A 21,995-nucleotide genomic window follows, 5' to 3' on the forward strand; every position below is an offset into this window, starting at 1 on the left:
TGTTAAAATGGTTGCACTGTTTATTTTGCTGAAATGGCAGAGCATTGTCTTTATTTTTCAAATGAAGTCAAATCACAAAATGCCACTTGATGTTAGAAATCTGCATATCTTGTTCTGGCATGATTTCTTCCATACAGACTTCAGCTTTATGTCCACTAGAAGAGATTAAAATACACAAAGAAAAATAAATTCAATCAAAATATACATAAGGAAAAGTTTATACAAACTATAAGGCCTCTGGGAAAGGTCTCAAAGGGAGAAGCCTTTCTTATACAAAAAGAATTGTATAAAGAGCTAGAAATGCTATTCTAAATTAAAATAAGGTCACATTCAGATAGAAGCCAGATATGAGAAGCACTATTATCAAATAAATCATATCTGGGAATAAATATGACATAAACATTTTTTTCTATGAGTCAAGCAACAAATTCTACAAGGAAAAAGAATTTGCAGAAACCAAAACTAACCATCAGGAGAAAGGGTAAAGGTATTTCTGAACATAATGGATGTGACAGAGTTGTTAAACATAAGGATTTTTCTTCCCAAGTCTTATGGTATGTGATTGACTGAGAAGGTATATTATATGCATCTATTGAGTGTTTGAAGTCTTGAAGTGACCCAAAATGAAGTGAACAAGAGGGACAAATAAGTGAAAATGGAAAGGTTATGTATATCAGTATCAGCAAGAACTGAACCTTAAAATAATATTTCAGGATAATTTTAATATGCATGAATATTATAATTATATAATTAGGAGAAAACTTTTGTTATAGAGACTTTAAACAGACAAAATGAAAACAAAAACTACTTTTTCAAACTTTTCACAACTGAGTGCTCTAGCCTCATCCTGCATCTTCTGTTCTACTGGGCACAATCCATGTTGTTAATAAAGGACTTGTACGTATGGACTCAGACCTCTATTTTCATCCTAAACCATTTAAGATGTACAAAGTGGTGTTATTCTGTGTGGTCTGGTTTTGGTGCTAATCTTACATGCATTACTACTTTGCAACAAGATTAGTAGAGAAATTGAGAGTAGACATTTATGTTCGTTTATAATAATTTGATATTGCCATAACATTTTGATTGCATGTTACAGAATGATCAGTCCACAATGGTTTGGAAATTAAACCAAACAAAATTTATCTTAGCCCACATTTGAGAAGCAGGGAGAGCCTGAGCTTAAATAGGAGGTATTATATATTTTGGTCAATATATAGAAGAAACACTAGGATAGTGTATACTTTGGACCTTTGAGCCCCTGACGTTCTTTTTTTTGGGAAAAGCGTGTATTTTTTCATTTACAGAATATCAGAACTTTCATGACTGCCTAGTACTGCCAAAAGAAAATATCTGGATGTTCTGAAGATAACTCCAGAATTTTTGTATTAACAACAATGAATACTAAGTACCAGACTGAGCTCAGGCTTTTCATGGATCATGCATTTTATTTTTTATATTTGTATTTATTTGTGAGACATTTCAGTTGTCTCTGAAAGCTCAAGTGAGTTGGTGGGATAATGGATAAAGAACATTTTGTAGATATTTCTATAAGACACATCTGGTAGCTCAAGAAAGAAAAAGGAGCTTTTTAATGGAACGCCCTAAATGGTTTGGTATTGAGGGCAAGGCACAAAAGGAGGAGATCAATGGCACAAGATATCAGCACTGGAAAAGGGATAGAAAGATTAACCAAACTAATTGTGTGAAAATGAATCAAGAATTAAAAGGGTTCAGAAGTGGTGGCAATTGCCATACCCTGTAGAAAGGTGGTCTCAGGAATCCCTTCTCCCCCGCATCCCCCATTATTAAACTTTGCTAAGGCATACCTGTGCAGATGTAAAATATGTTGTGCAGGCATATTTTAATACATATCAGAGAGACCATGATTATGGAGGTGGAATTATACACACTGGTGCATCAGCACGGGAGGAGCTATGTAGATATTTAAGACAGTACGATAACTGTAAAGCTGCAGATCCTGGGTTTCTATGTGGCAATACATAAACTCCCTTGATTATACGAAAAACACAGTGAAACTAAACTAAACGTTTATCCATAATATGCATTTACTCCAGAAACTCTGGGAGGAGGATGAGTTAGTTACACAAGGAGGATGATCAAAGCCTGAAAAGGAAAGGAAGATACTTTCTTTCACATTAATATAACCTCAATACTCTTTAGAGCAGCAAGGAAGCCACTACAATTTTTAACCACTCTAAACATACTTGCAGCTAGGGGTTGGCCAGTGACTCAGTTTTAATGAAAGAAAAATAAGCAGGGGTTTCCAGTCTGACATGTAAAGAGCTTGGAAATCATCACTCCCATTCTCAGAACCAGAAAAATGCTGAACAAACTGAAAATCAACTTTTCTTAGATCCATCCTAGAACTGAGGTCACAGGGCAAATTGCTGTGCTGAAAACTGAAGAGACAAACAATGGTGCTAGAGCCAATACTGGGAGGAACACTTAAACTTTAATGGACAAATTGCTGAGGCTCAGTATGGATTAGCTTGAAAGTTAAAAACTCGGGTTGGCGGGGAGTTTTAGGGAGGCCCTCTTAGGGAGGTCTTCATACTTCCTTGAGTGAAGATAAGAACTTTAGCTGGACATTTTCCATACCTTATATAGAAAGGTCTGGATTTGGGCATTTCCCTTCCCCCAGGTCATTTAGAGTTTGAAAAAACCCAAATTAGTTAGGTCCTGATAAAACAGTTTCCCTTGAGGTCATGCCCTATTAGGAGAGCAGAGAGCTCTAAGTATTTCAAAATGGTAGTTTTTCCCCTCCCACTGCTGGAAGCAAAAAGAGATTTTTCTCTGATCTTCACTCATATGATCATATCTCTAGAAGTAGAAAAAGCATTTGACAAAATCCAACACCCATTTATGATTTAAAAAAAACGTTCTGCAAAGTAGGAATAGAGAGGAACTGTCTCAACTTGATAAAGAATATCTACAAAACACCCACAGCTAACATCATATTTTTTTTAAGATTTTTTTTTTTTGATGTGGACCATTTTTAAGGTCTTTATTGAAATTGTTACAATACTGCTTCTATTTTACGTTTTGGTTTTTTGGTCACAAGGCATGTGGGATCTTAGCTCCCCAACCAGGGATTGAACCCACACCCCCTGCATTGGAAGGTGAAATCTTAACCGCTGGACTGCCAGGGAAGTCCGTAACATCCTATTTAGTGGTGAGTAACTAGATGCTTTCCAGCTAAGATCAGGAACTCTGATGAAAAAAAATCAAAGATGATCTAGATAAATATGAGAAACAATGTTCATTTACAGAAAGACTCTATATTATTAAGATGTCAGTTCTTTTCAAACTGATCTATAGCTCTAGCACAATACAATCAAAATTCCAGAAAGTTACTTTGTGGATTTTGACAAACTGATTCTAAATTTTATATGGGAAAACAAAAAGACCCAGGATTGCTGACTCAACATTGAAGGACAAGAACAAAGTTAGGAGACTGACACTATCTGACTTCAGGATTTCCTATAAATCTACCGTAATCAAGTGTGGTATTGGCAAAAGAACAGATAAATACTCTATTTAATGGAACAGGATAGATAGCCCAGAAATAGACCCACACAGATAGTCAACAGATATTTGACAAAGGAGCAAAGGCAGTACCATATAGAAAGGGTAGTCTGATCAACAAGTGGTGCCAGGACAAATGGAGCAACAGCCACATGCAAAAGCAAAGTCTAGACACTTAGCTTACACCCTTCATTAAAATGAACTCATAATGTATCACAGACCTAAATGTAAAGTGCAAAACTGTAAAACTTCTAGAAGATAACACGGGAGAAAATCTATGGACCTTGGAGTTGGCAATGAGTTTTTAGATACACAAAAAGCATGATCCATGAAAGAAATAGTTGATAAGTTAAGCTTCATTAAAATTAAAAACTTCTGCTCTGGGAAAGACACTGCTAGAAGAATGAAAACACAAAGTACAGATTGGGAGAAAATATTTGCAAAACACATAAAGAATTGGTATCCAAAATATACAAATGACTCAAAACTCAACAACAGAAAAAAATAAAATTTAAAAGTGGGCAAAAGGCCTGAACAGACACCTTACCAAAAAAGTTTACAGATGCAGATAAACATATGAAAAGATTATCAAGAGTACATATCATCAGGGAATTGCAAATTAAAACAATGAGATATCACTACACAACTGTCTAAATGGCTACAATCCCCAAACACTGATAACAAATGTTGCCAAGGATGTGGAGCAACAGAGAACTCTCATTCATTGCTGGTGGGAATGCAAAATGATACTGCTACTTCGGAAGACAGTTTTGCCAGTTTTTTCCAAAGCTAAACATAGTTTTACCATATGACCCAGCAATTGTGCTCCTAGGTACTTGCCCAAATGAGGTGAAAGCTTATGTCCACACAAAAACCTGCCCATGAAGGTTTATGGCAGCTTTACTGATGATTGCCAAAAATTGGAAGCAACCAAGATGTTTTTCAATAGGTGAATGAATCCATACAATGGATAAAAAAAATGTTATCAAGCCATGAAAAGATACGAAGGAAACTTCAGTGCATATTACTAAGTGAAAGAAGCCAGTCTGAAAGACTACATACTACATACATCCAACCATATGACATTCTGGGAAAAGCAAAACTATAGACGTAGCAAAAAGATCAGTGATTGCCAGGGGCTTGAAGCGGGTGAGCGAAGAGAGAAGGGATGAACGTATAGTGCACAGGGGATATTTAGGGCACTAAAAAATCTCCTGTATAGGGCTTCCCCGGTGGCGCAGTAGTTGAGAGTCCGCCTGCCGATGAAGGGGACGTGGGTTCGCACCCCGGTCCGGGAAGATCCCACATGCCGCGGAGCGGCTGGGCCCGTGAGCCATGGCCGCTGAGCCTGCGCGTCCGGAGCCTGAGCTCCGCAACGGGAGAGGCCACAACAGTGAGAGGCCCGCGTACCACAAAAAAAAAAAAAAAAAAAAATCCTGTATAATATTGTAATAGTGTATAAAAGATGTGTGTGTGTGTGTGTGTGTGTATATATATATATATGTTTGTGCGGGGGAGTGTCTATCAGCTTTATTGAAGTATAATTGACCTGCAATAAACTGCACATATTTATTTGAAGTGTACATTTTTAAATGTTTTGACACGTGTACACCCATGAAACCATCACCACAAACAAGATACTACATACATACATATAAAGAGGCTATTTTCCTGATCAAAAAGAACCGATTCAGCAGGAGTATACTTTTCGCCCTTTGTCCTGTATCTTTTTCTTTTGGAATGTGGACACAATCTCTACCTATGTAGAAGCTTTTATGAGACAATGAGAATAAAAGTCATGTGAAAAGTGTGAAGGATCAAAAAGACAGAAGGAACCTGAGACTTCTTCGATGATTTTTGAAACCATCCTATCAACCCTAGACTGCCTAGGTCAGGAGTTCTCCTTTGGAAGAAAAAATACTCCTATTTGGTTAAACCATTGCAGTTGAGTTTCTCTTATAAGGAGATGAAGTTAGAAATTCCTAACTGACATAGCTATCCATTAGCTGGGCTTATAAAATATTTTCTTTCAAAAAGAAAACCAACAGAAAAAAATCTTAATGATCAGAAATAGAACTTTTCCCAAATCTTTCTATATTCTTTCTATAATGAAATATAATCCTGATCCTGGAAATTGCCTGAATAAGGCCAGGACTCACTACTAAGGTGGAAGAGGAATGGATGAGGAAATTTGGGGATTTTCACCCTGAAGAAAAGTCTGCATATGAAGGGAGGTAACAGTATTCTTCAAATATCTGAAGGACTTTCCAGTGGAAGGGCCATTGGATTTATGACTAGCTATTAGACATGTAATTGGTACCACATGTAAAAGGCTCATGGAGGCAATATAACCATGTTATGTGGAAGAACTTTTAAATCCTTGTCAAAGGTATGCAAATATGGAATATAAATTGTGGTAGTGTTTTCTGATGTTGCCAAGGGTTCAAGCCTAGGCTGAAAAACTGTTTGGCAGGAGATTTTGTGATTTATTCTCCAAATAATACAATCCAGAAGATTTAAGTGAATAACTTTAGGCAGTCAGATAATATACGCAAAGGAAAAACTGGAATCCAGAACACTGAGGTTTCAAAGACCACACTCTTTCCATTAAACCACATCATCTCCAGGAGACAACTACAAAAGAGATTTAAATAACAGATGAGAATTTGATTAGAGGAGTTTTAAGGTATCTTCCCAGACTGCAGTTACTGATTTCTCAAAGGAAAGGAAAGAAACAAAATTTAGAGTGTTACATAAATGAAAAATTGAGGATGGCTCTTGCATTTAAGGATCTGTTAATTTCAGTGGAGTCTCTACACTTACTAGGAGTCCTGGTTCTGGAACAGGGGCAGGCCTTGAAAACCGTTTATTAAATTTCCTCTTCTGTTTCCTTAGGTTTTGCATACGCTCAATACGTTTATCTGTGGACTTTGGGAAAATTAAAAGGAAAGAAGACATTTACAATGTTAACAGCATAGCATGCTGACAACATTTTCGGTTTGTGTCTATAAAAAAAGATAAACACAATCAGTGCATACAGCTTACATAGCTACATAGAAGTAGGAAAAAAACTTTTTGCAAATGTGTGATTTATAGATGAAGAAAACATTTTGGAGCCTCAGTATTCTTTTTTTTTTTTTGTGGTCTTAGTTGGGGCACGCGGGATCTTCGTTGCAGTGTGCGGGATCATTCCTTGCGGCGCATGGGCTTCTCTCTAGTAGCGGTGCGTGAGTTTTATCTCTTCTCTATGTTGTGGCGTGTGGGTTTTCTCTTCTCTAGTTGTGGTGCACGGGCTCCAGGACATGTGGGCTCTGTAGTTTGCGGCATGCAGGCTCTCTAGTTGAGATGCGCTGGCTCAGTAGCCGTGGCGTGCACGGGCTTAGTTGCCCTACGGCATGTGGGATCTTAGTTCCCCAACCAAGGATCGAACCCGCGTCCCCTGCATTGCAGAACGGATTCTTTACCACTGGACCACCAGGGAAGTCCCACCTCACTAGAGTTTTCAAATGAAACTATTTACTCTTTATTTCCACTTCATTATACATGTGCACAATAGTGCACAATATGGACAATAGAAAACAATGTTAAGAAGGAAGAATAGGACTTCCCTGGTGGTGCAGTGGTCGAGAATCTGCCTGCCAATGCAGGGGATACAGGTTCGAGCCCTGGTCCGGGAAGATCCCACATGCCACGGAGCAACTAAGCCAGTGTGCCACACTGTGAGCCTGCGCTCTGGGAAGATCCCACATGCCACGGAGCAACTAAGCCAGTGTGCCACACTGTGAGCCTGCACTCTAGAGCCTGCGAGCCACAACTACTGAGCCCACGTGCCACAACTCTGAAGCCCGCGTGCCTAGAGCCCATGCTCTGCAACAAGAGAAGCCACCGCGTGAGAAGCCCGCACACCGCAACGAAGAGTAGCCCCCGCTCGCCACAACTAGAGAAAGCCCGCACACAGCAATGAAGACCCAACGCAGCTAAAAATAAATAAATTTATTTATTTATTTATTTTTTTAAAAAAAGAAAGAAGAAATCATACAATGAATTTTGTGTGATCTTATGTTTATAAAGTTCAAAACCAAGAAAAAAAAATCCTTTTAGAAGCACCCAGGTGATAAACTATTAAAGAAAAAGATTAGCTTGATAAAAATAAAATTCAAGGTAGTGGTTACCTCTGGGAGAGACACAGGGAGGTCGAGTAGGGAAGCAGCCCCTAGATGAGTTCAAGGATACTCATGTTTTCTTAAATTGGAGGTATACTTTGTTACCCTGCTTTAAAATTATGTATGCTACATATATCCTTGTGTATGTATCACATGTTACATTAAAAAAGGAGAATATTAAACCATTTAGGTTATCCTAGTTAAGATTCATTCTGATACTAGTCACAAGATCCCAGAGTCTCAAGAAAAATAACACAGAAGTGTCTAGCTAATAGAACTTCTGTCATATTAGGGACGATCACACATAAAGGAAAAAGATAAAGTCACACTTTTGAATTAACCAGAATTATTTATTTATACATTACCTGCCTTTCAGTGACGTCTGAAGGATGATGCCATTTTGAGCCTTCCTACATAACATGTAAAATTAAAAAATAAAATAAAAGTCATGAGCAAACAGAAAAATCAGCTATTATAATAGGAAGCCTATGCTACTGTTTTCTATTTATGTAATAAATGCTTATTATCTCAACTGCAAGAGGCAGGATAAGAATAAGAGAATCAAAGTAAACATTGGGGTGGAAGATGAGATAGTATTTTGAGAAAAAAGAACCTGCTATGAACCACACTACCGGGACTACCGGGACTACTGGAAGGAAAGGGTGTACAAGAAATCCAAAAATTCATGTTTCTGTTGGTACTGAATATTGTCACGCCGGGTCAATAAGTCATTCAACAAACAGATGACTACACGCGCCTGGCCTCCAGCAGGTGCGAGATGGGGCTTTTCCTCCTCCCGGTGGGTCCTGCAGCCCAGAATCTAGTCGGCCTCCTTCACCCGGGATTTCCCAACCCCAAAGCACCAACCCCCGCGTAAAGGCCAGCAGCGCGAGCGGCCGAGGCGGCCTCCGAGGGGGGAGGCCGGCGCCAGGGCGGCAGAGGCGGCGTTGAGGGCCCGGGGGGACTCACGGGGTTGACTTGGACAGCGTCGTCCTCCCTACAGCAGAGGCACATGCTGCAGAGCCTCGCAGCGCCGCGGCGCCCACTGCCGGACCCCCGCCAAGTCCTCGCGGGTGCGCCACCTACGGCCCGCGAGCCCCACCCGTCACAATTCTCTTTATCCTGGTCGGGAGGGCCCCGCCCGGGAGGGCCCCGCCCTTTCCCTTAGCTGTCTTCCAATCCCAGTGCCGGGAAGGTGGAGTTCCTAGCCTCGGAAGAGCATCTGTGGAACTAGGGATGTCAGGTCACCACAATCCCCTATCCTTCCGGCTCTGTCGCTCAAACACCCACATAACACCAATTTTCTGTCTTCCAGTCCGGATCTCTGTACTCTCTCTCCAGGGAGTTCCCTTCCCTTCTAACACATCTAGCTTAGATTCCACGGTCCCTCACTTTAGCCTATCCTCAGGGTTCAGAATTCCAACACCTCATTGTTCTTCCGTCACAGTTCCCAGTTGGATCCATCCAACTACTTGTCTTCAGGTCCATAACCGGGCTGAAGGGGGGGAAATCTTGAAGATGGCTGCAATACATATTCATGATCTCCAGCTTAAACTGGGTCCTCATCACTGCTTACCACTTTCATGTTGCACTACCTCTTTCTTTTTAGTACTCCTCAGCATTTCCTTCAAACGTTCTTCCCTCTATTAAAATCTGAATCCACCATCTCCCCCGTCACTTTTAGCAGAAGTAGGACAGTTCTTGCTTCACACACTAATAATGGCTAACACTTCTATAGAGTTTATGCTCAGCATATTAACTCATTAACTCCTTATAGCATCCCAGCAGGGTAAATGTGTGATGATTACCGGCTGGGAAACAAGGGACTAGTATGTTAAATAACTTGCTCAAGGTTATACAACTGGAGAGTGAGCTGGGATTTAAATCCACAGTCTGCCTCCAGAGCCTGTGCTCTTAATACTGTGCTATGCCACCAACTGCTTTTAAAAGCCCAGACTGCACGATAAAACCAATTCTGGGCCTGCAGAAAGAATTTAGTAACTGGGAATAACTGCTGCTGGGGTCCATTGCTACTGCCAGGTGAAGTGTCATGGCTAGAGTGACACTGAGTGCAAGAGAACAGGTCTGAGTCCAATCCTTCTCCCTTCCACCTGCCTTCCAATCTTCCTTCAGCACCCACTATTGGCTAAACCTACAAGGACTCCAGCTGGCTAAATTTCCAGCTCTTTTATTTCTAAAGAGAAATAAAATATGCAGAGTCCCAACCCTGGCTTCACAAAGTAGAATATGGAAGAGTGAGTTTAGAGCTGAAAGACAACAACAGGTCAATAAGTGGCACAGCAACCATCGTGCCCTAAATCCCTTTGCGGTCCTTTAACTATACATCTTTGAGAATGGTTTCAAACCTCCCCACTACCCATATTGATAACCTGTATCACACTACAGTCAGCCAATGTCCTGCACCAGACACAAATCTCAAAATGTGATATGACCAAGAGTAAGGGGCAAGAGTATTAACTTTCTGATTCTGGACAGTATATTTGCATAAAAATTGCCTTTGCAGAAAAAAATGCACTTTAACTGTAAAATAAATTATGAAAACTCCTAAATACTAAATGTAAGCAGAATCAATATTCCTACTTATTCATGTATGATTGGTATAGATCTGCAATTCTCAAAGTAAACCCCAGAGAATACCACCATCCCAAAATGTTTTACATGAAATTTTACATGAAAAAACAAAACAAGTAAACGAGCCACACTTCCCTCCTACCTAAAAATGGGTACTGAGTTCAAATAAGTTTTGGACATTATGGGTTAAACAAAGTTAAATAAGTATCTTTACTGTAGGACTACTCAAACCCTATTAATATGCTAAAGTGATTATGAATTTCCAAAAGGGTATTATACGTTTGTCTAATTTATTGCTTGTGGGACGCTTTTTCAGTGTCCCACCTGTAATCTCTCTCATTTACACGTGGAGGATTCTAGATTAAAGACAGAATCCTTTTACTGAGTAACTAAATATTATTTTATATTACTTCAAGCATGACCTTGCAATGTCATAAATTACATCAATAATTTTTTTTACAAATTTATTTATTTATTTTTGGCTGCGTTGGGTCTTCGTTGCTGCACGCGGGGGCTACTCTTCGTTGCTGTGCGTGGGCTTCTCATTGCAGTGGCTTCTCTCGTGGCGGAGCATGGTCTCTTCGCTCGCGGGCTTCAGTAGCTGTGGCGCACGGGCTCTAGACAGCATGCTCAGTAGCTGTGGCGCACGGGCTTAGTTGCTCCGTGGTATCTTCCCGGACCAGGGTTCGAACCCGTGTCCCCTGTATTGGCAGGCGGATTCTTAACCACTATGCCACCAGGTAAGTCCCACCAATAACTCTTTTTTTTTTTTTTTTTTTTGCGGTAGTATGCGGGCCTCTCACTGTTGTGGCCTCTCCCGTTGCGGAGCACAGGCTCCAGACGCGCAGGCTCAGCGGCCATGGCTCATGGGCCTAGCCTCTCCGCGGCATGTGGGATCTTCCCGGACCGGGGCACGAACCCGTGTCCCCTGCATCGGCAGGCGGATTCTCAACCACTGCGCCACCAGGGAAGCCAATAACTCTTAATATCAATATTTAAATCAGATTTTTCCCACATGCAATTGTTTGTCTCATTTTCTGTCTAAGCAAAATTTGCTGATCTTTGTTTTATATCTTAAGTGGCCGTTTCATAATGCAAGTAAGATTAGCTTGTTAGAGTGTTTCTGCACTGCAGCTGGTATTTTTATTATCTTTGTGTATTTGATAAATATATACTGATGAAATCAATTGAAGTAACATTGCACTAATAAATGCTATATCTATATCTTGTAAAACAGGATAAGATTTATCAAATAGAATATCTACACAATTTTTCTTAGTTTAAATATTAAGTATTTTCTTTCATTTTTTGCAAATGAAATCATTTTAGGTTTGTGTCTCTTCAGCTTTCTTTTCTATCATCCCTAGTATTTCAAAACTTGGTTATTTAGCAACTGAATTTATAGAAACATTAAAATATTTCATTCACATTTTTTAAAAACTTGTCATGTTCGACGTTTCCATAATTAGATTTTATTTTGTAAGATTATACAAGTATAGTGCAAGTTCTTAAAAAATTAACCTGTAAGCTTTTCCACATAAATGAAACAACTTATGCAGAAATACAAATGGAATGTCAACATTGATCTGTCTTGTGCCATTATTCACAGATTTTCTGTTTTGTTAGTTTGTTTTCTGAATTTCCAACAGGCCATGGAATCTATTTTGGGGCATTAAGGAACTTTACTTATTTACTTTGACTTCCATATAACTATTTTTCGATTTGAAACTATTTTCCACAGTACATAGGAGAATTTTGACAAATTCATATATTTAGAATTTTCCTATGACTTTATTTTTTAAAATAGCTTTGAGGGAGTAAAACTTTTTTAGATCCTAAGATTCTCTAAACACTGGAAATTTTTCTTACAATTAAAGTCTGTTCCCTTTCCAGGATAAAATGCTATTTGTCTACTTAGTAAATAAGATGTTGACAGATTCATCACTCTTTCTTTTTAGCCATTTTTTCATTCTACAAATATCTATATCCACTGAATGACTCTTCTGTTCCAGTCTCTGTGGCTTGTGCTGGAGTTTTAGTACTGAATAAGCCAGATTCCTAGATGAATGGGTACTGTGTAAAATAATACCAGTGTAGGGCTGACTCCATGGGTGTACATTCTGTGTAATCACACTTAGAAAGATTGATGCTCTGCTCTTGCTGTCTTAAAATTCTTAATTTTTAAGCAAGTGGCTCTGCATTTTCATTTGGCACTAGGACCTGCAAATTGTGTAGGTTGTCTTGATCCTACCCAGCAAAGTTTGTGAGAAACATCGTTCTATCTATAATCTATCTATCTTTATCTATCATTATATCTCTGGGACACAGTAGCATTTTGTATCATTTTTTATTATTATTTTTTGTAGGGAGTTTATAGCAGATTTTTCCTTTTCTGTACCCATGCAGTTAAATTGTGAAATCTAAGTTAGAGACTTTTAATATGTCTATATTAAGTTACATCTTTTTAAATTCAACCTATCATTTCATCCTGTTAAGAGCCCTTTTTGTTCTCTGTAGCAGAGCACCTCCATGTCATCTGCTGACCAGATCAGCTTGTTATCATCATCCAAATTTGTGATGAAAATCTTGCGCAGAACAGGACTGAGAAGAACGCTCTGCGTCTCAGCACAGAAAGCTGCACAGAAGTTTCATCAATAAGTATCTACCAGTACCTTTTGGTAGAATTGTTTATTCAGTAATAAATTCACTCAACTTTGATATCAGCTAGATCTGATTATATCTATCTTGTCCACATTAATATCATGAAATACTTTTTCAAATATATTATTTGAATCTGGATGTGCTTTATGCTACTAGTCCACATTGAAGCTTGTTCAGTAAACTTCTCCCTAACTTAGAAATTGACTTAGATAAAATTCTAGAGTTAATATTGCATAAAGAAAGCAAGAAAGGAGTTAAACTAGGGAGGAAAAAAAACAGCATTTTTGTTGGACTGTTTTATATTTCTTTCGTGGGTTAGTGTATTAGTTTTCTATGGCTGCTGTAACAAATTACCACAAACTTGGTGGCTTAGGACAATAGAAGTTTATTCTTTTACAGTTCTGGAGGCCAGAAGTCTGAAATCAAGGTGTCAGCCGGGCTTTGCTCTCTCAAGGGGCTCTCAGGTAGAATCTGTTCCTTGGCTTTTCCAGCTTCTGGTGTCTGCCTGCATTCATTGACTTGAAGCTACATCTTCCCAATCTTTGTCTTCATGTTCACCCATCTTTCTCTTCTATGTATGTCTAACATCTCTGCCTCTTATAAAGGTGCTTGTGATGGTATTTAGGGCCCACCTAGATAACCCAAGATAATCTCATCTCAAAATCCTTAATCATATCTGCAAAGACCTCTTTTCCAAATAAGGCATCATTCATTAGGTTCCGAGGATTAGGACATGGGCATGTCTTTGAGAACAGTTATTAACCTACCACAGATAATTTTGCCTTTTAATTTTGAATTACATATAGGAAGGGCATTGTACATTTTCATCCTTAGGGCTACTATATATCTTAACCTGGCCCTGGGTAGGGGTGAGTTCCAGCTGCTTCTCATGAGAACCTGCTTGTTCTTTCCACCACCTAGGGCTGTAGCTCCTCACCTCCTCAACTCCTCACCTAGGGCTCAAGTTGACCAAAAAAAAAAAAAAAAAAAAAAAAAACCTTGAGGATATTTGCCCTCCTAAATGGTCTCTTTCTTTCTTAATTGGAATGTTTGGAATGTTTTAACTTTTAATCAATTGTATATTACAATTCAAAATGTTTGGAAAGGACTGCAAACACAATTCCTTACCTGAAAGAACCCAGTCTTACTATTAACTCGTCAGACGCACACACGCACACTTCGAAGGATGGTGCTGTTAAATGGTAAACTGAGGCATACTGAAATTGTTACGAATTTATTTAAGCAAGAATTGATTCGAATGGGGCAGCACCAAACCGGAAGTGTTTAGGAACCCTAGCTGACAGGAGCCAGGGGCTAGACTTATACAGAGAAATTGCAGAAGCAAAGAAAGGTTATTTGTCTATAGTTTAAAGCCTAATTGGCTGTTTGAGAGTGGTTGTAATTAGCCTCTTGATTTCGTAACCTTGAGGTATTTACAAACTTAGATTTTCGGTTACTTACATAGGCTACAGTGGCATACAGATGGATGTCTAACGGCCTCCTTGTTTGATTAATTTAACAGTGCAAAACATTTTCTCAAATCTCTGCGTTTCATTACATACAGTCAGCCTAGAGAAACACGTAGGGACCTGCTCTTCTCAGCTTCGCATTTATTTTCTGCTTTATGGAAGGCTAGGTTGTAGGAGCCTTTGTTCTTGCTTCATCCTAAAAAGCAGATCTTCACACATAAGAGTATTCTGGATCTTCAGCGCATCAACAACACAAAAAAGACTTATGCTGATGTGATCAACTTTCACAGCAAAACTTAAATGATTCTCTCCCCATCAGGGGTGACCTTCACAAACTGAGAGAAAATCTTCTGTTGCTGTCTCCCAGGCTACAGCTCTCAGTAAGATACGGACTAAAACTCAACTCACAGCCCTTATGTTGTGCGTTTATCTTTCGATTGACGTACTTATTGGAAAAAAGCACAATACAATTTAATTTTAGAACAAAATTAATTAACAGTTAAGTTTTACAGATGGAGGGAGCTCCTCTTAAGTACTTAAAAGTCTTAAAAATCTCAAATTGTGGGGAAGGTGGGATGAGAAAGATGAAAATGCTAAAACTGTCATTCCCTGTAAGAGCAGACAGTTGTATTCATATTCACGGGGATTACAAATCTCTTCCTTCATGTATTCTTTAGTTTTGACTATCATATAGTTTTCTACACCAAATTGATATTTTGAGAACACAAATAAAAACACATAGCATAGAAGTGGAGATTGAAAATTTATCCAAATAGCACAGAGATCTATTTGTTAAGTAAGAAAAAGAATTAAGACATAATTATTTTAAGACATCTGATTCCATCTTATCTTAAATCTTTATTTACGTAGTCTACCAAAACTGCATTGGGTATTTAACATCACAGAAGTAAATATGAATTGTTCTTCTGATTCTTTTTTTTTTTTTTTTTTTTTTGGCTGCATTGGGTCTTCGTTGCTGCGCCCAAGCTTTCTCTAGTTGCGGTGAGTGGGAGCTGCTCTTCTTGTGGTACGCGGGCTTCTCATTGCGGTGGCTTCTTTTGTTGCTGAGCACGGGCTCTAGGCGCGCAAGCTTCAGTAGTTGTGGCACGTGGGCTCAGTAGTTGTGGTACATGGGCTTTGTTGCTCCACAGCATGTGGTATCTTCCTGGACCAGGGCTCGAACCTGTGTCCCCTGCATTGGCAGGTGGATTCCTAACCACTGCGCCACCAGGGAAGTCCCTCTTCTGATTCTTTATAAAATCATAGGAACATTAAGAGTTGGATCAGTATTTCACAGAAGACATTTTCCAGATACCAGGAACTGAAAAACCAGTGTGGGAAATATCTCACTTTACCCTTACAGATATGATGACTTCACTTTTCTACAAAAGACAAAAAAATTAAAGCAATGTTGTTTCTTACGTAGTATTGTCTTTCAAGCATATATTATATGACAAATATAAATGTCAATGGATCATTATATTGTTACTTAACTGACTGTCATAACATTAAGTTACAGTGTTCATTAAATAATAAAACCTTTGGAAAGTTCCTCTTTCCTACCTTTATGTAGAACTGACACAATGAAACAGATGAAACTTTATTGAACCGATGCCATTTTTAAGGAGCACTATGATGGTCGCATGGATTGATTTGCTCAACAATGTGGCAGGCTTGGATACCATGATTTTGACATTTATATAGCACTTTTACATAAGTTTCTAAATCTTTCATTTATAAATCATTTATTTCATATGGTGTTCATTTCATTTGATCTCCATAAACCTTGGGAGGAAAGTAAAGTGCAAATAATTCCCTTTATTTTAAAATTAAATTTTAAAAACAGGTGAAGCTCAGCGAACTTACCAAAGTGATTTCATTTAACACTTTTTTTTTTTTTTTTTTTTTTGGGTATGGGGGCCTCCCTCTGCTGTGGCGTCCCCCGTTGCGGAGCGCAGGCTCCGGACGCGCAGGCTCAGCGGCCATGGCTCACGGGCCCAGCCGCTCCGCGGCACGTGGGATCCTCCCAGACCGGGGCGCGAACCCGGTTCCCCTGCATCGGCAGGCGGACGCGCAACTGCTGCGCCACCAGGGAAGCCCCTCATTTAACATTTATTAAGTCAATATGTATTTTTTGAAAACTGTATTAGTTAGTATTCCTTTAGTTGCAAGAAGAGCAACACTTATGAAAGTAACAAACTGAAAGATTTTATTATTTTGGTTTACCTGACTGGGAAATACAGGAGGAAATCTGGTTCAGTCAAATAATTATTCATCTCCATTAGCTTTGTTTCCCTCTATAGGTTGACCTTACTTTGTCTTGCTTTGTTTCCCTCTATAGGTTGACCTTACTTTGTCTTGCTGTGGATAGATTTTTCTGCAGATAAAAGGGACCTCTTCTACCCCCATCCTGCTACAATTTGACCCACTATCTAATAGAGAGTCCTCACTGTTAGCTTTTGGGGAGGAGTCTAATGAGTATATAGGACCCGTTAAGAGAACTTTTAAATTACACCATTAAACAGCTCAGGTTAAATCACAGTAAATATGATTAGTACTAATAAATTAACGGAGCATCTTTGCTTTAACTCAGAAGTTTCAGCATTCTTATTTTTAGGTTGAATCTAATCAACACTTTAGAACAGTGATAAATTATTATTCCTTTCTTTGGACTTTTCTGTCCAAATATAAATGAGTTAAATGTGAATGTCATGGTTGGTTTTAGAGATACCCATGCAGAAAGAAGCCCAGGATGACAAATAGAAAGTGTGTCATTCAGCCTGTGGAAAACTAATAAAGGAAATAAAGTGAACTCGGCTAAGATCTGTAAAGTTCTGAGAAAGAAACGTATTAGTGGAGATTAGAAAATCTTTTTATTAGGCTTTAAAGATCAGATTTATATACAATCCACATTTGCTCAAACCTCATTAAGTAGCAATGAAAACAGGTAGGGTAGAAAAAGTAGAGGCTTCACTGTAAAAAAATATCTTGGTTCAAATTTTCTTTGCTCTGTTTTGGTATAAGCTACCTTAGGTGCAGCTAAACCACATCTCTGTTTTCCAGTCAGTAAGACAGAGCTAATCTATTTCTTAGAGTTGTAAGGTTTAAGAAATACTGTAAAACATGCTCAAGTATTATTTTACTCTTCTTTGAAACTATTTGGGGATAATTTCTCATATGGCTAAAGTTTGCACAGGGACAGCAAAAGAGGAACTAGGGAATGAGTTACTAAAGGGACATATAGCCTCTTTCTCCATAAGAATCAATAGAATGCATAATAATTCTTTATAACATTAAAATATTATGTTGAATAACTTAGAATAATTCTTAGAATCGGGAGGTCTTGCAAGTATTATTATTTTTTTCTAGAGTGGTTAGAAGTCATACCCATGAAGTGTAAGCAACTGATTTCCCAGCACAACTCTTCAGAATGTGTTCATTTTTAGAAAAATATCCAGCAGGTGGCACCACAATCATAATATTTACACAGTAACAATTTTGTAGTGAGGGAGAAAAACAAAAATTATTATGTAGCCAGAAGATGGTGCTAGGTGACCAATCTTTAAAAACCAACGTCTGCGTTTGAAATAGGCAACTTCAATTTTAGTGAATTCCAGGATTTATAATCAGGATGTTGTTGACACCATTGTTTGAAATTCTTCCATTTTAAACTTCAAATTTATTATTTATACAATAAAAGATTCCCGACCAGCTCAAGAAAGCGAGAAATACTTTTCTACTCTACTTTTATGACTCACAGTGGTTGTAAAGAGAAAAGACTATATTTAAAAACTTTTATTTTACTGTTTCTCTAGTTTCATATGTTCAGGATTATACTTTTTTTAAAAATATAAGGACTTATTGTCCACCTCTAAATTCCTTATTCTTCTTCTATTCTTCCACTAAGATTCTCTTAGGAAGATGAAACGCTGAATTGGAAGATCTAGAACCTGCAGATATGCTTTCTGACATGTCCAAATCAGAAAAAAAAGTTTTGAAACATTTCTTCTGTATATACTCTGTGGACTTTTCTAAAATACTGTTTAACATCTTTGTATATTCTGTTGTTAACGTTCAAGTCTTTAATCACTTTAAAATAATAGAAAATAAAAAATTAAACTGCTTTCAAAGTTTGCTTTAAACTTTCATATAAACAAAAACTGTATTCTAAAAATTTGTGCTGGTTCATCTGGAATTCTCAACACTTGCCTATGAAACATCTCTTAAATGCACCCATTTCTCACCAGTCACCCCATCTCCTTCATCCTCTAGCCTCAGCTACTGGACCATTCTAATAGCCTCTTAGTAATTGACTCACATTTCCACCTGCTCCCCCTCCAACCTGTTTTCTCTCATGAGATCAAAGCGACATATTGTAAATGCAAATTTGATCATTTCACTCTTGTTCTTAAAACTCTTCAGTAAGCTTTGTAAACAACCAAACCTCAAACATGCCCAAAGTTCACTTCTCCAGGTCAATCTCATACCATTCTTCCCAATCATTTTCTATGCCTTTGCTACACGACCTTTCTCAGACAATGCTTCCTCCTCCTACAGGTCTTGTCTTCCTTCAGTTAGCAAATCTGTTCTCCTCTGTCTCCATCTAGATGTCTCATATGCATTCTTTGGATCACAACTCAGATCATCACTTTCTCAGGAAAGCTTACCCTATCACTCAGGGTATCAGAGCTTTCTATTACTTGCTCCCACAGGACTGGCTAACTCTCCTCTGTGGCACTCCCCTCTGTAACTGACATGGTTTATGGGAGGTAAATTGATCAATGTCTTTTTTTGCCCTAACTCTACCATAAGCTTCATGAGGACAGAGGGGTGTTCACTTTTCTTACTAGTGAGTTTGAAAGTGCCATACTTGACATGTGGAAAGCTCTCAATAAATATTAGTCAATTGATGGAATGAATGATGAAAAAAAAATCAGAAGTCTCTGGAAAGTGTAATTGATCTTATGGGTTCAGAATACCTTCCACTGGCAAGATGTTTACCCTTAAGGGAAACCTCAGCATGCAGATGAGAGCTGTCTTCAGATATCTACAAGGCTGTAATGAGACAGAAGGGTGAAGCTTATTCTTTGTGTCTCCAGAGGGTTGATCTAATACCGAATGCTTACAGAAAGAAAGAAATCCAAGATTTGAAAAATCTGAGTATCTGAACAGGACAAATTTCTGCATTCGGTGGAGAAATGCCTATAACTTAGAGATATTTGAACGTAAGCTAGTAGTCCATCTGGTGAAGGGCAGAAATGGGAATTCAAGGACCAGCAGGGCAATTAAGTGGCCTTTGAAGTCCCTGTGAGCTTTGAGATTCTATGGAGGTATGATTTGTTAAAAAGATTATCTCTGTCTTTGCCATGCTGATTGCATTCTGAGATGAATGCTGAATGGAGTATGGGTTCTTCCTTAGAGTTTTGGAGACTAAGTTTCACTGTGTTTAGGACTTAAAAGAACATGTGATTTCCTAACATGATCTGTACCACTAACTTCAGCTTAGATTTACATTGTCCACCTCTTCTTGGGATACACCTGAAACAAAATGTAACTGGAACTTGCTTCAGATATATTATTTTCTCTGATAACTGAAATTACATTTCTTTATGTAACTTTTACTGCATCACTGATAACATTTACTGATAAACTTTTGAGAATACATTTGGTTTTGACAACAATAAAATTTGTTTTTTGGGGGTATTCTAAATTCTGCATTTCACACATCTCAATTCCATCCATAAATGTAAGTGGTTAATGAGTTCTTTGTTCTGTGAACCTAGTTTCAGACTACTGCAGGAAAAAGGGTTAAGATCTTTACACTTCATATACAAGCTCCTAACTTTTATGCCTCAACCCAGATTTTATATTAAACTACAAACAAAAATATTAATTTACCCTCAGCCCCATGATACTATATAAACTAAGTAGTTCTTAACTGTTTTTGGTAGATTGAAAACAAAACTTTCATTTGAAGACCTTCATATCAATTTAATTCCAAGTACACTGGGATATACATTGTACCATATTCATGAACAAAAATGAGGAAGCAATCTCAACGTTGATTAATAGGATAAAGGTTAAATAAACTACATATGTAAAGTAAGCCACAATACAGCCTTTTAAAAGAATGAAGTCGTGTAATGAATACTGACATGGAAATATGTCCATGATATACTATTAAGAAAAAGTATCAATTAGCACACCTTATGGACAGTGTGTTCCCACTTTTAAAAGTGATGTAAATGTATCAAAAGATGTCAGAAAGTTTTTATCTAATCTGGTAGCACTGGTTATCTCTGGGCAGTGAGATTGCATATTGGAATGGCTGCAAACATCAAAATTAGAATCTCCCTTTTTATACATTTGATACACTTTGGTGTGGGTAAAATTTTTTCCCACATGCATTTACCTTTTAAAAGAAAACCTAAGAAGGACATGAACTAATACAATCTATTGTTCACTTTCATCAGTAAGAATAAAGAGGAGGAAATGAATCCTAGCCAGAGCCTAAGATGATATTCACTTCCAGTGTTCACTGTCAAAATTCAGAGTTCTATTGTGAGAAGAAGAAGAATGAAATCACTCATAGGGATCAGAATAACTAAACATATACTTCCAAGTCATCCTTGCTTTTGCTCTTACCAGCTCAAGGAGAAACTCTAGCTTTCTGCAAAATCTCTTTCTACCCCAAATTTTCTATAGGCCCAGGGGATTTCTCACAGCTCCATCTCACTACATTTTTGTCCTGCCATGTTGGACGCCACCATTTCGCCACAGGACTGCTGTTGCTTTACTGAGCACAGTGGATATGGCAGAAACGTTAGAACTCTTAGCTATTACAGATATGCCATGGTTTCTCTCAGTAGGCTTGAGGAGACAGAAGGGAGCATACATATAATGGTGAGCAAAGGGCATTTCTGGGAATTGTAAAGAGACCAGCTAATTTAAATAAAGAATTTGTGTTGGTGAGGAATGGCATGAGATTTAAAAGGAGTATTTTTGTTACACAAGATATAAGATTTACAGTCACAATATAATAAAATATAGGTGAATCAGTAAGGTTGAGTGCAGAAAACAGAAATTACTATAAGTATTTTCAGCAGAAAAGAATTTAATACAAGATATTAGGTGCTTACACAATTGTTGGAAGGACTGAAAAAACAGGTTCCGGGCTAGACATTCTGAATGGGTTCCCAGAATAACGCAGAGCTGAACCACAAGGGGAGCTACCATCTCAGAGGCAGCCACTGCTCCTTGCTGGGACAACTTCCTCTCACTCCGCAGGACGAGCAAGCTGAAGTTGTGACAAGGCTATCAGAAATCCAGACTAGGAAGTCACTCAGTGTTTTCATAACACTCTGTGCATTCCACCAAACTTGAACACGAGGACTGGAGTGCAACTGTGTGAAAGTCTTACATTTCTAAATTGTCTGCAGCAAAAGCCAAAGGTGGTAGGGAAATGGCTGTTTCTTTTTTTTTTTTTTTTTTGTGGTACGGGGGCCTCTCCCTCTCACTGTCGTGGCCTCTCCCGTTGTGGTGCACAGGGGGTCCGGACGCG

At 38.4% G+C, this 21,995-nt stretch overlaps 1 protein-coding gene across 1 annotated transcript; it reads right to left on the reverse strand.

Moving 5' to 3' along the window:
• On the reverse strand, positions 1–8,739 carry CCDC179 (coiled-coil domain containing 179). The gene is made up of 4 exons (XM_007126556.2): positions 8,682–8,739; positions 8,078–8,122; positions 6,373–6,477; positions 1–155 (listed from the first exon to the last, which is right to left on the reverse strand). Exons 1-4 carry the CDS (start codon positions 8,724–8,726, stop codon positions 147–149), a joined length of 204 nt encoding a protein of 67 aa, XP_007126618.2. The 5' UTR covers positions 8,727–8,739; the 3' UTR covers positions 1–146.
• Between the last annotated feature and the right edge of the window lie 13,256 nt (positions 8,740–21,995).

The sequence above is a fragment of the Physeter macrocephalus genome, chromosome 16 (assembly GCF_002837175.3).
Source record: "Physeter macrocephalus isolate SW-GA chromosome 16, ASM283717v5, whole genome shotgun sequence".
Taxonomy (NCBI): domain Eukaryota; kingdom Metazoa; phylum Chordata; class Mammalia; order Artiodactyla; family Physeteridae; genus Physeter; species Physeter macrocephalus.